Source organism: Gobio gobio (assembly GCF_949357685.1).
Source record: "Gobio gobio genome assembly, chromosome: 22".
Classification (NCBI taxonomy): domain Eukaryota; kingdom Metazoa; phylum Chordata; class Actinopteri; order Cypriniformes; family Gobionidae; genus Gobio; species Gobio gobio.
In genome coordinates, this window is record NC_137118.1 from 937,539 (window position 1) to 952,538 (window position 15,000).

Consider the following 15,000-nt stretch of genomic DNA (forward strand, 5'->3'; position numbering starts at 1 on the left):
CGCGAGTGATTTCAATGTTAAGTCAATGGAAAGGCGCGTTGACGCGCGTCTGGAGGGGCTGTTTTGAATATTATAGAAAACGCCGCTTTTTACGCCGTCTTTGTCAGACTTAAGCGCCGTCAATAACGGCGTAATATGGAAGGCCAAACGGCGAAATGAACGGCGTTTTGGGTCATATCAAAAAACGTCATTTATGGCCCTTGTACAACATAACGCCGTATTTTGCGCCGTTGTTTCGTCCAAAACACCGCAAATAACGGCGTTTTCTGGGCACCAGGCGTTTGGTTAATGCCGTTTTGTGAACCTTTTGGCGTTCCATACATTCGCGCGTCCAGTTCGCGCAAATGGCGCGAATTGGACGCGAATTGAGCGTCCTGCGCGACACGCGCATTGTGCTTTTGTGCATTCACGCGTTTGAAGCGAATTCGCGTCTGACGCCCAAGTTGAAAAATTTGAACTTTGGCGTCAATTCGCGCCGCGTTAACCAATTAGGAGCCTGGTAAAGTGACGTGTATGAGAAACCCAATTAAAAATATTTAAATTAAATTAAAAATAGTACTATTGTGTCACAAAATGTAGTTTTAAGACTTTTTCAGGTGGGAATGTAGTTGTTTAAAGCTCAAATCTGTGGTTTATTTATAAAGAGAGCGCCTATTTAAAAAAAATAAGCTTGTGTTTTTGGAGTTGTGAGATCCAGGCGATCAGCGCTCATAACCCCGGCGAGAGCAGCCTTTCCTCAGCCAGTCCTTCTGGCGTCTGCCGCTGGCTCTGATGGCCTGTAGTGGTTCGTCTTGTGTTGATCTAACGGCCGAGGTTTGCTCTCATGAATCTATAATTTGTTGTCTGCCAAATCTTTTTGACTGAGGGCAAAGAGAAGTTTCATAACTTTATATTTTAAGGATATTTAAACATACATGTACTGAAGATAATGTAGGAGTTGCCTGGACCACATTTGTGTGGCTATTAATGCTTAATATATATTTTTAATGAAAATGAAAAGAGGCAGAGTGGTGTTTTATGACATTTCTCCTGAAGCGCCTTGAACGCGCGTCAATTTCGCTTCCAGCGCTCGATTTCTACGCACGTCCAATTCTCTGCGGACACGCGAATGCATTCAAAATGTTCGCGCGTGAAACTAGACGCGGTAGACGCGATTTTGACGCTCTATTCGCGTTTGGTGTGAACGCAGCATAACTCACACACTCACACACAGACTCACACTCTCACACGCAGAGACACACTCACACGCAGAGACACACACACACTCACACTCTCACACACACAGACACACACACAGACACACACACTCACACCCTCAAACACACTCACACGCACTCACACACACACACACACACAAACAGACACACACACACAAACAGACACACACACACACACACACACACACACACACACACACACACACACACACACACACACACACACACACACACACACAAACAGACACACACACACACAGACACACACACACACAGACACATACACACACACACACTCACTCTCTCTCACACACATACACACACTCTCACTCTCTCTCACACACATACACACACACACTCACACTCTCACACGCAGAGACACACACACACACACACACACTCACACAGACTCACACACACAGACTCACACTCTCACACACAGACACACACACACACACACACACTCACACACACACACAAACAGACACACACACGCTCACACTCACTCTCTCTAACACACACACACACACACTCACACCCTCAAACACACTCACACACACACACACACACACACACACACACACACTCTCACACACACTCTCACACACACTCTCACTCACACAGACACACAGACTCACTCTCTCTCTCACACACACAGACACACAGACTCACTCTCTCTCTCACTCACACAGACTCACTCTCTCTCTCTCACACACACACACACACACACACTCACACATGCTGATTAGGCTCCTGCGGTGGAAAGCAGATTTTATCAGTGTATTTGATCTCACGTTGACCCGGCTCATTCAGCTCAACATCACGGGGACATTTCCTCCTAACGCAATTACAGCTTCATACACACACACACACACACACACACCCCGAGGTCCTCTTCATGACAAGCTGAAGAAAAGCGCCTGAGCAAACCTGAGCAAACCTCGCAGTAATACATTCACTGAGGCATTCTGGGGGATTTTAATGAATTGTGAGGGATTTGAAAGAATGTCTTCAGATCAAAAACCTGATCTATAACTTCTCTCTCTCTATAGAAGTAATCTTTAATAAATCTGCATTCTGTGCTCTTTTCTTCATTCTCTCCATCATAACGGCTGTGGTGGCTGTGGGATATTCGGTCTTCCTGCGGTCACGTTTCCCAGATCATCATCCAATCATTGAGCCCGCCTGCTTTTATACAGGAAAGGCACTTTTCTTCCAAATGAGCCAATCAAGTGCCTTTGAATGCGAGGTTAACTCACACACTTCAGATGGAGGAAAACATCTCCACATTCAAGCTCTGCATGCGTAACGTGAGCCATCAACACTTCACTGACAAGATCCACATCATATCAACACTATATATTTAGCATTTATTGCACTTTTCATTTGTTTTTCTTACTGAAACAAACAGAAAATGTATTTATGTATAAAAATTAGGGCTGTCAAAAGATTAATCGCGATTAATCGCATCCAAAATAAAAGTTTGTGTTTACATAATATATGTGTGTGTACTCTGTTAATTATTATTTATATATAAATACACACACAAGCATGTATATATTTAAGAAAAAAATATTATTTTTATATTTATATATAATATAGATTATATAAATGTATATACAGTATATACATGCAAATATTTCTTATATACATGAATGTGTATGTATTTATAGATAAATAATAATTAACACACATATATTATGTAAACACAAACTATTATTTCGGATGCGATTAATCTTTTGACAGCCCTGATAAAAATCTATAAATTAATTAAAAAAATGTTACACCAATACATGTACACTACTAGGGCTGTAATCAACCAAAGAAAATCTTGGTCGACTGAAGTCCTGAAATTTTCGACTAAAAATCGACTAAAATAACGTTAGGAAAAAAAAAACTTAAATGAATAAGCTGCACACTGTGCGCAGTACTTGGTAGCCTTGTTGTCTCCCTAAATTAATTATAAATAAACATAAAAAACTAGTAGGCTATTTGCTGTATATTAAATAGTTTTTGAGCTGATTATTTTGCACTGAAATGAGTCTGACACACGAGCTCTGACAGCGTCGCATCGCATGCACCTGCGCAATATCATAGACTATGACTTCCGAAAATATAGCACTATGTGTTGTCAACTAGATATCATCACAAGAACTTTTGAGGAATATGCAACATAATTTAGACAATTGTTTTTGTCATATGTATTATAATAACTGACAGACACTCATTTCAGCCGCTCTGTGCAGCTCAAACATATGAGCTCAGCTTCGCGGCTGAGACACGAATAGACTATTAACTTAAAGCTTTTACTCTTAAACACAAAAGGCACGTCCACTTTAATAAAAAAGGAATATTTATTAAACAAGCCAGATCAAGAGCAGAAAAAACGCTCTCACAATTAAATAAATAATATACAAGAAAACTAGCCTTCTTCAATCTGTCTCTCTCGCCAGCGGGTTGGGCTAATCCAAAATAAGTGGAAACAATGGGGGTGTTCTGAAGACAGACTGTTACCTGTGAAACAGCTGCTCTCAAAACACCCCCATTAGCAATTAGTGCTTTCCACCTGATGAAATGAACGCGGCGCGGCAAAACTAATGAAATTAACGTGGCTCGGCAAAACTGATGAAATGAACGCGGCAAAACTGACAGTACAGATCCACTAATAGCGCGGTGTTGTGACGCTTCCCCTCATGTGTATGTTGATGGGCGTTCCTCAAGTTTACCACTTTGGGTGTACGTTTGAGCCAGAGCCATAGAGAGAGAAGGCAGACTGTTACCTGTGAAACAGGGGTGCTCTCAAAACACCCCCATTAGCAATTAGTGCTTTCCACCTGACGAAATGAACGCGGCGCGACAAAACTGATTAAATGAACGCGGCAAAAAATCGACCAATCAGAATTTTGGTCGAGCCAGAACGTATCGACCAATAATCGACTAATCGACTGGGAGATTACAGCCCTATACACTACCATTCAAAAGTTAACATTTAATAATTTTAAATTGATAACCGCGGGTACAGTGAAGCCGCCGCCATGTTTCTACAGTGGCCCTAAAGGGACAAACTTCTCTACAGAGCTCTAGCTACTCTCTGCTGTCTCAGATGAGCACATCTTTGTCCTGTGTGGGCCACCGTAGCTTCTCTATGTGCTCTGAAAGGGAGGGGTGAGCGGTGGGCGGCTGCAGTTCACAACCTCACCACTAGATGCCGCTCAAACTTACACACTGCACCTTTAACAACATGTACAGATGTGCGACGTGGCTCTTCACGGGTGGGGCGAGCTCACCTTAGCCGGCGTATGGATCCAGATGGCAGCATTAAACAACACGTGATCACACAGCTGCTTCAGTAAAGGAGCTCCATGGGTCAGCCCATCGAGATACTTGGCAAAGGACAGAAACTGCTCCAAAACCGCCCTGGTGATGTGCATCCGAGAAGACTGAGGAGGAGGAGAGAGAGAGAGAGAGAGAGAGAGAGAGAGAGAGAGAGAGAGAGAGAGAGAGAGAGAGAGAGAGAGAGAGATGGTGTGTTTCAGGCTTTTAACACCTTTTATTAAAGAGGTCCTATAATTCCCTTCACAAGATGTAAAATAAGCCTCTAATGAGTGTGTGTGTGTGTGTGTGTGTGTGTGTGTGTGTGTGTGTGTGTGTGTGTGTGTGTGTGTGTGTGTGTGTGTGTGTGTGTGTGTGTGTGAAGTTTCAGCTCAAAATACCCCACAGATGTTTTATAGCATTTTAAAATTCATTTTTGTGTGTGTCCCTTTAAATGCAAATTAGCTGCTGCTCCTGCCCCTTTAAGGAAGAGGGCGGAGCTTCAAGAGCTCGTGTTAGCAGCTCTCTCTTAACAGAGACTCCAGAAGAAGAGACGACATGTAGAACGAGACAGGACACACACACACACACACACACACACACACACACACACACACACATGTAGAACGAGACAGGATGTTTCTGAAGGATGAGTTTATGAGTTAACCATCTTCAGTCATTGATTAGCATATTAATCTCTAAAGCGCTGGTGTGGGGTAAGATGAGCCAGAGAATATCTGCTGATGAAGAGAGAACAGGGATAGTTTCATGTAATTACGGTTATAACTGATGATGTCATCTCGCTTTATGACACACTATAGCGTTTGTGTTCGTCCTGTATCAATAAATGTGAGAGCTCGAGCTCGACTACAGTAACTCCACATGTTCCTGGGGGCGGAGTTATGTAGATTCAGGGGTAGTGATGTCACTAACGGTAAAGTAAAGTTTAAAGTAAAGTTATAAGTTTAAGGTTTTTCAAGTCTTTTAAGTAAAATAAAGAAAGAGTATTGTAATAAAATAATAGCCTTTTTTCTCTTTAACCTCTTGCTGTTCCTGTCGCTTAAGAATAGAATAACAAAAAACTGATGTGACAGGCCATCAGAACCGAACCGAAAACCGTGGTTTAAAACCGAGGTGTGTATTGAACCGTGGACTAACTGTAGTGTTACATCCCTAGGACGAACACAAACGCAATAGCATGTCAAAGCAAGATGACATCATCAGGTATAACCGTAATTATTAGGGATGCAACACTACAGTTAGTCCACGGTTCAATACACACCTCGGTTTTTAACCACGGGGTTCGGTCCGGTTCTGATGGCCTGTCACATCAGTTTTTTGTTATTCTATTCTTAGGCGACAGGAACAGCAAGAGGTTAAAGAGAAAAAATACTTTTTTTAATTGCAATACTCTTTCTTTATTTTACTTAAAAGAATTGAAAAACCTTAAACTTAAAACTTTACTTTAAAAAACCCTTGTACACATTCCTAGTGTATTGTATAATATTAAAGGGGGGGGGGGGGGGGTGAAATGCTGTTTCATGCATACTGATCTTTTTGCATTGTTAAAGACTTGGATTCCCATGCTAAACATGGACACAGTTTCAAAAGCTAAGGTGGACGTTTGATGGGAGTATTTCTTTGCCAAAATTAGTACTTCCTGTTAGTCATAAGTTTCGGAAAGTTTTTTTCGATCATGGGTCCGCTTGACGTCAACAGGGCGGAATTTCCTTGTACGGGCCGTACGGACAATTCTACCGGAAGAGCGCGCGCGAGAGAGAGAGAGAGAGAGAGAGAGAGAGAGAGAGAGAGAGCGAGAGAGAGAGCGAGAGAGAGAGAGAGAGAGAGAGAGAGAGAGAGAGAGAGCGCGTGAAAGCAATAGGCTACGCCCATCAAAGCGCTGGCTCGTAGCCAAATAACCCCGCGTTAAGGCAAAAGTGGATGGAATTTGCTTTTCCGGATTTTCAAATCGCCTAATACTGAAGGATGGAGCGGTCCCAGCGATAAAGGTCCCAACGTTGGAACCGCAGGCACTGAGTAAGACTGCTTCAAATGTCTGTTTTTGCCTATGCTCATCAAGTAGCCCAAACATGACCACGTATTGATCAATGGATATGCGATGTATAGTGTGTGTACATTTGTTTAGCTGGCCACTCTATGTGTATGTTTGTGTATTGTAAAAGCACTCCAAACAACAATACACAAAGAGTGGGGAAATATGTTGAACTAAATAAGCGCGCTTCTTCATTCAAATGCGCTACTATTCCATGTCTTTCTATGTAAACACTAGCCTGACGCGCAAAACCAGTCCGCTTACTACAAATCATGTCTACACAAACCACGCGTAAACACACACACACGATATAATTAAAGTATAAATGTGTAAATAACACAAGCCGCTAAGCATATTATAGTTAGTGTAACTTATACCACATAGAGATGTCCTGCTCTAGTCGTTTTTGCTGCTGCTCCTGTTCAACTTCAGCCTCTGGGTCTGATTCCGGATCATAGATGTATGGCTGTATCTGATTAAAAGCCATTTTTTATGTTGAATAAAGTTTTTTCACGCTTTTAGGGATGACGCAGCTTTCAGACGCACTCAACACAGTAACAGCGGCGCGCGCTCGACATTCTTTAGCTCCGCCCACACGATACGCCCCCAGCCGCACGGCTTTTTCCGGAAAGACTCGGAACAGCGCATCTTCCTTTTATAATTATAATAAAAATAAAGACTTTTCGGAGATATGCAGGATGCAGTGCTACTCTATAGGTACTCAAGATTGACATGAGACTGACTGAAACTGAGTATTTCCCCCCCCCTTTAAGTAAATATATATATAAAGATTTACACTGGCAGCTCAGAGCTGTGCAGCAGCATTTAAGTATGAAATTGAATGAATGAATGTAAAAATAAAACACTACACAGACTTCACTATAAAATATACACTGATTCTTATTAAAGCTACTGTATTAGTTCTTCAGTCAAGAGCAGAGAGTGGTTTTCTCTTTGTCTTTTGTTGTTGTATTAACATTAAAGGGATATTTCACTCAAAACTGAAAATTCTGTCATCGAGAAATGAATACAGGTTTGAAACAATATTAGAGTGAGTAAATAATGACATCATTTTAGAGGTGAACTGTCCCTTTAAGGATCGCGTGTTCACTATAGGCTGCGCTGCTGTCAATTAAAGACCTGCGCGCATCTAATATACAGACACGATTGCGATTTTACTTTCACTTTAGACATAACCGACTGTGTTTATGTTAACCTTGTGTGTATTTGACAGTATTAGCGCAGTATTATTTAGTCCAGTAATCACATGTTTGACAGGCGTTTAGTGCGCACGCTCTGAGAAGCACATGTTAAAACCGCGCACGCGAATGAAACCGGCAAGGCTTTAAAACGCATGCAAATAATGAACTTTGGTGATTGTGAATAACTCTAGTGTTCTGTGAGTGTAACTCCACCACTAACGTGTGATGTGAATGTATGTCGCGTTGTTCAGTATATTGGGATGGAGGAAAATTATAGAATTTGTAGAAAAATAATTAATTAAATGCGAAACCGAAAAAATTCACAAGCGCGTATTGAACCGTGAATGCCGTACCGAACGCTTCAATATTATATTGAGAATTGTGGCATCCCTAATAATTACACTAAACTATCCCCGTTCTATAATAAATCGACTTTAATTCATCCAAAAAATGAGTGAACGAATGAGTGATCTTACCTTCTCTAGCAAATAGCCAATGACCAGGAAGCCTTTCCCCCCCAACATCTGCTCCTGCATGGCCACTGAACTCTTCAACAGCTCCACGAGGAACGCCAGGAGAGTGGCACTGCCAGGGGAAACACATTCACACATCAAGCCTTTCTGGGAGAAGGAGATTCCAGAACAACACAGGGCTCCAGACTGAGACCAACTGGGGCATCGGTAAAACTAAAGGTTTAGGGCGCTTTCACACCTGCCTTGTTTGGCCCGGATTTTCGGACTTTTCAGTTTGGTGCGAATCAACATTGCAGGTGTGAACCAGAGGTGGACAAAGTACACAACTCTATTACTTGAGTAAAAGTAAAAGTACTACTGGTCAAATATTACTCCGTTACAAGTGAAAGTTCCAAAAACAGATTTTTACTTGAGTAAAAGTACAGAAGTATTTGTTTTTAAAAGTACTTAAGTATCCAAAGTAAATTTCCTTTTTTATGTCAATGCATTATTTTATTATTGTTGCATTGTTGTATAAATGCACATTATGCCACCATGGTGGTTTAAGGCAGTCAGTGATGCTCCATCCGACATGCTAGCATACGATTACCTTAAACTCATTTCTTTACATTTGTATAGTGCGTTGTAACTTTTATACAAGTATTGAAATGTTCAATTTCTTGTATAAAAGTTACAAAGCTCTTTACAAAGCTGTTGTCACTTTAAGGCTGAATGCATGGACTCTATACACTGATACGCATCCGATATTCTCCCAACTGTTTACTCTTCTCTTTCTCCCAGACATTTACATTTTATGAGACATGCATCCAAGTGTACGCCAACTAAACTAATCTTTAATCTTTTGAGAAAACTGAAACATACTTTTTAAGTATAGCCATGGGTGCACACACTGTGCCAAGGAACCGTCTTCTTCCATTTTGCTGTAAACTGATCAGTGTTAAAACATTTTTGGGAAACTTCACATGACCCTATACAAGAGTGATTACTGATAGGCTGTCTGCAAAAAAAAAAAAAAAAAGAAGAAACAAATAATCCACTGACTTTCAGAACTGCTACAGAAACGACTTTTGACTTCGAGGACTTTGATAGAAATGTAGTGGAGTAAAAAGTACGATATTTGTAGTGAAGTTAAAGTAAAAGTTTCCCTAAAAAATAATACTTCAATAAAGTACAGATCCTCAAAAAGTGTACTTAAGTACAGAACTCGAGTAAATGTGCTTCGTTACTGTCCACCTCTGGTGTGAAACCTCCCCTGACCACGATCCAGACCAAACAGACGAAACTTGGTCCGACGAAAAGAGGTCGTCTCGATCCGGATCAAACTGAACAAAGCTTCGGTTCGGTTCTAGTGTGAAAGCATTTTCTGTATAGTTCGGACTTTCAGACCATTTACAGGAAGTTCCTGTTTATGTTTAAATATTATAATGTTATTTTTAAATTCAATCTAGGCTACATTGATTATGAAAAGTGAAAAGATGTGCAATATGTCAGAAGACAGAAAGTCAGAAATAATTTTGAACGAAATTGTATGATTTTGCTTAGAAAGCATTTCTTTAATGTGCATTTCGTTTTGTATAAATTGTACCTTAATTTTAATCAACGTTTAATCAGATAATTGCCTGGATTTAATAAATGAGAAGCAAATAATCTATAGCAGACAATAATCGCGGGAGCGATCACATGCTTTACACATGAACTGGAGCGTCTCAAATGAACCCAAACTCAGCAGATACTGTCTCACAAACATGAGAAATATGTGAATATAAAGCTTGAAATGTCCACTTTTAAACGTAACGAATTAAAAATAGTCAAGTAATGTGCAGTGTTCAATAGTGGCAGCGATATGCGTCTGTTCATTCACTCGTCAAAGACGCACATCCGTTTACAAACCAATCACAGTCCAGATGCCGCTCACATGATGATGACGAGTGGACACGCGTGTGTCATGTAAAGCTCTTTAGTGCTCTCGCATAATTACAATGTGAAACCAAGCCAAAACTAACCGAATGTATAAAATGTATCAAAACATGAACTTCGGTTCAGACCTTGGTGCGGACTCTCAGGTGTGAAAACGCCCTTAAAGGACTAGGAGGAAAACTAACACTTTTATATTAAAAACACATGAAGTGCCCACTATAACCAGTAGATGGCAGCAGAGGAGCACTCACTGACTTATTAGACATTTACACTCAAATAGGCATATCAACTCAAGCTCAGAGCTTCTGTTAAATGTCCAATAAACAAACATGTAATATTAGTAACTGCACTTATAGTAATTGTATTATTAAATTAACTTTACAATACATTTGCCACCATCTGTAAAAGAGGAGCTGCTCTCAAATGTAATGAGTTTGAACACGAGCACATCTGCAGGACTAAACCACAGCTCCAGTATTCATACAATGTGTAGGGACACCTCAAGGACAAGATCATAGTATAAAATAAAACACTGTACAGTACACACACACACACACATACACACACACACACACACACACACACATACACACACACACACACACACACACACATACACACACACACACACACACACACACACATAATGGAGGCTCCCCTCGCTAGAAGCAATATCACCGGCGAACACGAATGATGTCTGTCTCTTAAAGGGTTAGTTCAGCCAAAAATGTAAATTGTGTCATTAATGACTGAGCCTCATGTGGTTGGACACCCGTCAGACCTCCGTTCATCTTCAGACACAAATGAAGATATTTTAGTGTAAAGCTGATGCTGAGAAAGGCTTCAGATAGGCCTCCATTGGCATTCAGTACATTTACACTCACAAGACCCATAAAAGGCACTAAAAACGCCGTTACAAAGTCCATCTCACCACAGTGACTCTACAATAATTTTACAATGCGACGACAATAGTTTTTGTGTGCGAAAAAAAAAAAAAAAAAAATCCTTTATCCAGCTTGTTCTTGTCTTCCGTGTGTGTCTCCACGACGCATGCGTGAGAATATGAGCAGATCCGGTGTTCGGGAATCCATGAAATGCTCACTTAAGCCCCATTTTGAGAACTACACCGAGACCTAAAGCACGATCAGTGTAGAATTCAACAGCTGAGATACGCGCGTCTTCCTCTGCTTGTAAACAAATCTCTTCTGGGTCATGTGTCCGAACGCCGGATCTGCTCATATTCTCACGCATGCGTCGTGGAGACACACACGGAAGACAAGAACAAGCTGGATAAAGGTGTTATTTAGATTTTTTTTTTCGCACAAAAACTATTGTCGTCGCATCGTAAAATTATTGTAGAGTCACTGTGGTGAGATGGACTTTGTAACGGCGTTTTTAGTGCCTTTTATGGGTCTTGTGAGTGTAAATGTACTGAATGCCAATGGAGGCCTATCTGAAGCCTTTCTCAGCATCAGCTTTACACTAAAATATCTTCATTTGTGTCTGAAGATGAACGGAGGTCTGACGGGTGTTCAACCACATGAGGGTGAGGAATTAATGACACAATTTACATTTTTAGGTGAACTAACCCTTTAAAAGACACTAAAGACTAAAGTTACAAAGTCCATCTCACTACAGCGGCTCTACAATAACTTTATGAAGACGAGAATAGTTTTTGTGCGCAAAAAAACCCCTAAATAACGACTTATATAGAGATGACGATTTCAAAACACGGCCTCATGAAGCTTTGAAGCGTTATGAATCAGTGAGTCGAATCGCGTGTCAAACCGCCAAACTGCTGAATCAACTCACTGATTCATAACGCTCCGAACCGCTGAATCGACTCACTGATTCATAACGCTCTGAACCGCTGAATCGACTCACTGATTCATAACTCTCTGAACCGCTGAATCGACTCACTGATTCATAACGCTCTGAACCGCTGAATCGACTCTGATTCATAACGCTCTGAACCGCTGAATCGACTCACTGATTCATAACGCTCTGAACCGCTGAATCGACTCACTGATTCATAACGCTCTGAACCGCTGAATCGACTCACTGATTCATAACGCTTCAAAGCTTCATGAGGCCGTGTTTTGAAATCGTCATCACTATATAAGTCGTTATTTAGGGTTTTTTTGCGCACAGAAACTATTCTCGTCTTCATAAAGTTATTGTAGAGCCGCTGTAGTGAGATGGACTTTGTAACTTTAGTCTTTAGTGTCTTTTAAGGGTCTTGAGAGTGTAAAGTTGAGCCAATGGAGGCCTTTCAGAGCATCAGCTTTACACTAAAATATCTTCATTTGTGTCTGAAGATGAACGGAGGTCTGACGGGTGTCCAACCACATGAGGCTCAGTCATTAATGACACAATTTACAGTTTTGGGTGAACTAACCCTTTAATGTTGCTGTTGAGGTGATGAGATTGCATCTGAACTGTCTCCCTGCAGACGGGGAACATTAGTGCGGATCGATACCCCACAGATCTCTGCTCCGCTGATTATGCCTGCCAGCTCTGCTGATCGCTGATCTACTCGTCATGCCTGCGAGCCACACGGTGACCTGAGGAACTCCAGCCGCCCATCCCTCCTCTATACGAACACCAATGCCATGAATCTCACAAAATCCCACATACTCTCGGTCATGCTCTATTTCTATCTGAGAATGACAGATTCCATTTATAATTCATGGCAGACGTCCCTGACTGACTGGAGCTTCAGTCTACATTATGGCAGCATTTATTATCATCAAATGCAAAACTAGACGCTTTGAGAGGGCCATTACTTCCACATTTACAACACCAATAATGATTGGTTTCTGGGAACTGGTCGCGCCCCGAACCATCACCAGCGATTGAACCAGTGTTTGTGTGTTGGTCAAACAGAACAAAAACAAATAAAGGCTTACTTTTATATAGTTTACACTAGCGTTCTAAAGATATTCTTATGTTTGTGAAAGACGTCTCTTACGCTTACATAATACACAATAGTGAAATATTCCTCCAGTGTAAATCAACTGTTCTCTATGTGAATATATAGTAAAGCCATCCCATTCTCCATCCGTAGGGTTTAATGTGGAGCTCTAACAGCTCCAGCTCTTCTTTCCTCAAGGTTTAGGAGTGTGTTTATGGGGATTCTTCATTTGTGATGTTGGACGAGAAGGCCTGGCTCTCAGTCTCCGCTCTAATTCATCCCAAAGCTGTTCTATCGGGTTGAGGTCAGGACTCCAGTTCCTCCACCAAACTCCTCATCCATGTCTTTATGGAGACGCTTTGAGCACTGGAGCAGTCATGCTGGGACAGGAAGGGGCCGTCCCCAAACTGGGCCCACAAAGTTGGGAGCATGAAATTTTCCAAAATGTCTTGGTGAAGCATTAAGAGTTCCAACCCCTGAAAACAACCCCACCCCATAATCCCCCCTCCACCAAACTTTACAGTTGGCACAGGGCAGTCAGGCAAGTCCGGTTCTCCTGGCGACCGCCAAACCCAGACTCGTCCATGGGATTGTCAGACAGAGAAGCGTGATTGGTCACTCAGAGAACACGTCTCCACTGCTCTAGAGTCCAGTGGCGGCGCGCTTTACCCCACTGCATCCCACGCTTTGCATAGCACTAAGGCTTGGATGAGCTGCTCGGTCATGGAAACCCATTCCATGAAGCTCTACACACTGTTCTTGAGCTCATCTGAAGGCCACAGAAGTTTGGAGGTCTGGAGCTCTTGACTCTGCAGAAAGTTGGCAACTTCTGTGACCCTCAGCATGCGCTGACCCCGCTCTGTGACCCTCAGCATGCGCTGACCCCGGTCTGTGACCCTCAGCATGCGCTGACCCCGCTCTGTGACCCTCAGCATGCGCTGACCCCGCTCTGTGACCCTCAGCATGCGCTGACCCCGGTCTGTGACACTCAGCATGCGCTGACCCCGCTCTGTGACACTCAGCATGCGCTGACCCCGCTCTGTGACCCTTAGCATGTGCTGACCCCGCTCTGTGACCCTTAGCATGTGCTGACCCCGCTCTGTGACCCTCAGCATGAGCTGACCCCGCTCTGTGACCCTCAGAATGCGCTGACCCCGCTCTGTGACCCTCAGCATGCGCTGACCCCGGTCTGTGACCCTCAGCATGTGCTGACCCCGCTCTGTGACCCTTAGCATGTGCTGACCCCGCTCTGTGACACTCAGCATGCGCTGACCCCGCTCTGTGACCCTCAGCATGCGCTGACCCCGCTCTGTGACCCTCAGCATGCGCTGACCCCGCTCTGTGACACTCAGCATGCGCTGACCCCGCTCTGTGACCCTTAGCATGTGCTGACCCCGCTCTGTGACCCTTAGCATGTGCTGACCCCGCTCTGTGACCCTCAGCATGCGCTGACCCCGCTCTGTGACCCTCAGCATGCGCTGACCCCGCTCTGTGACCCTCAGCATGCGCTGACCCCGCTCTGTGACCCTCAGCATGTGCTGACCCCGCTCTGTGACCCTCAGCATGAGCTGACCCCGCTCTGTGACCCTCAGCATGAGCTGACCCCGCTCTGTGACCCTTAGCATGTGCTGACCCCGCTCTGTGACCCTCAGCATGCGCTGACCCCGCTCTGTGACCCTCAGCATGCGCTGACCCCGCTCTGTGACCCTCAGCATGCGCTGACCCCGCTCTGTGACCCTTAGCATGTGCTGACCCCGCTCTGTGACCCTCAGCATGCGCTAACCCCGCTCTGTGGCTGAGTTGCTGTTGTTCCCAATGGCTTCCACTTTGTTCTAATCCCACTAACAGTTGAGTGTGGAATATTTGGCCTTATTGCACAGGCTCCACCGATCACGGCCCCACGCTTGAGTTC

General features: G+C 43.1%; 1 protein-coding gene across 1 annotated transcript in view; it reads right to left on the reverse strand.

The window, feature by feature from the left end:
- nbeaa (neurobeachin a) overlaps positions 1–15,000 on the reverse strand; it is a 161,616-nt gene that overhangs the window by 142,049 nt on the left and 4,567 nt on the right. The window contains exons 3-4 of the mRNA XM_079804696.1: positions 8,261–8,369; positions 4,505–4,657 (exon numbers count right to left, since the gene is read on the reverse strand). Of these exons, the coding sequence (XP_079660822.1) occupies positions 4,505–4,657; positions 8,261–8,369 (262 nt within the window). The remainder of the gene's footprint in view (positions 1–4,504; positions 4,658–8,260; positions 8,370–15,000) is intronic.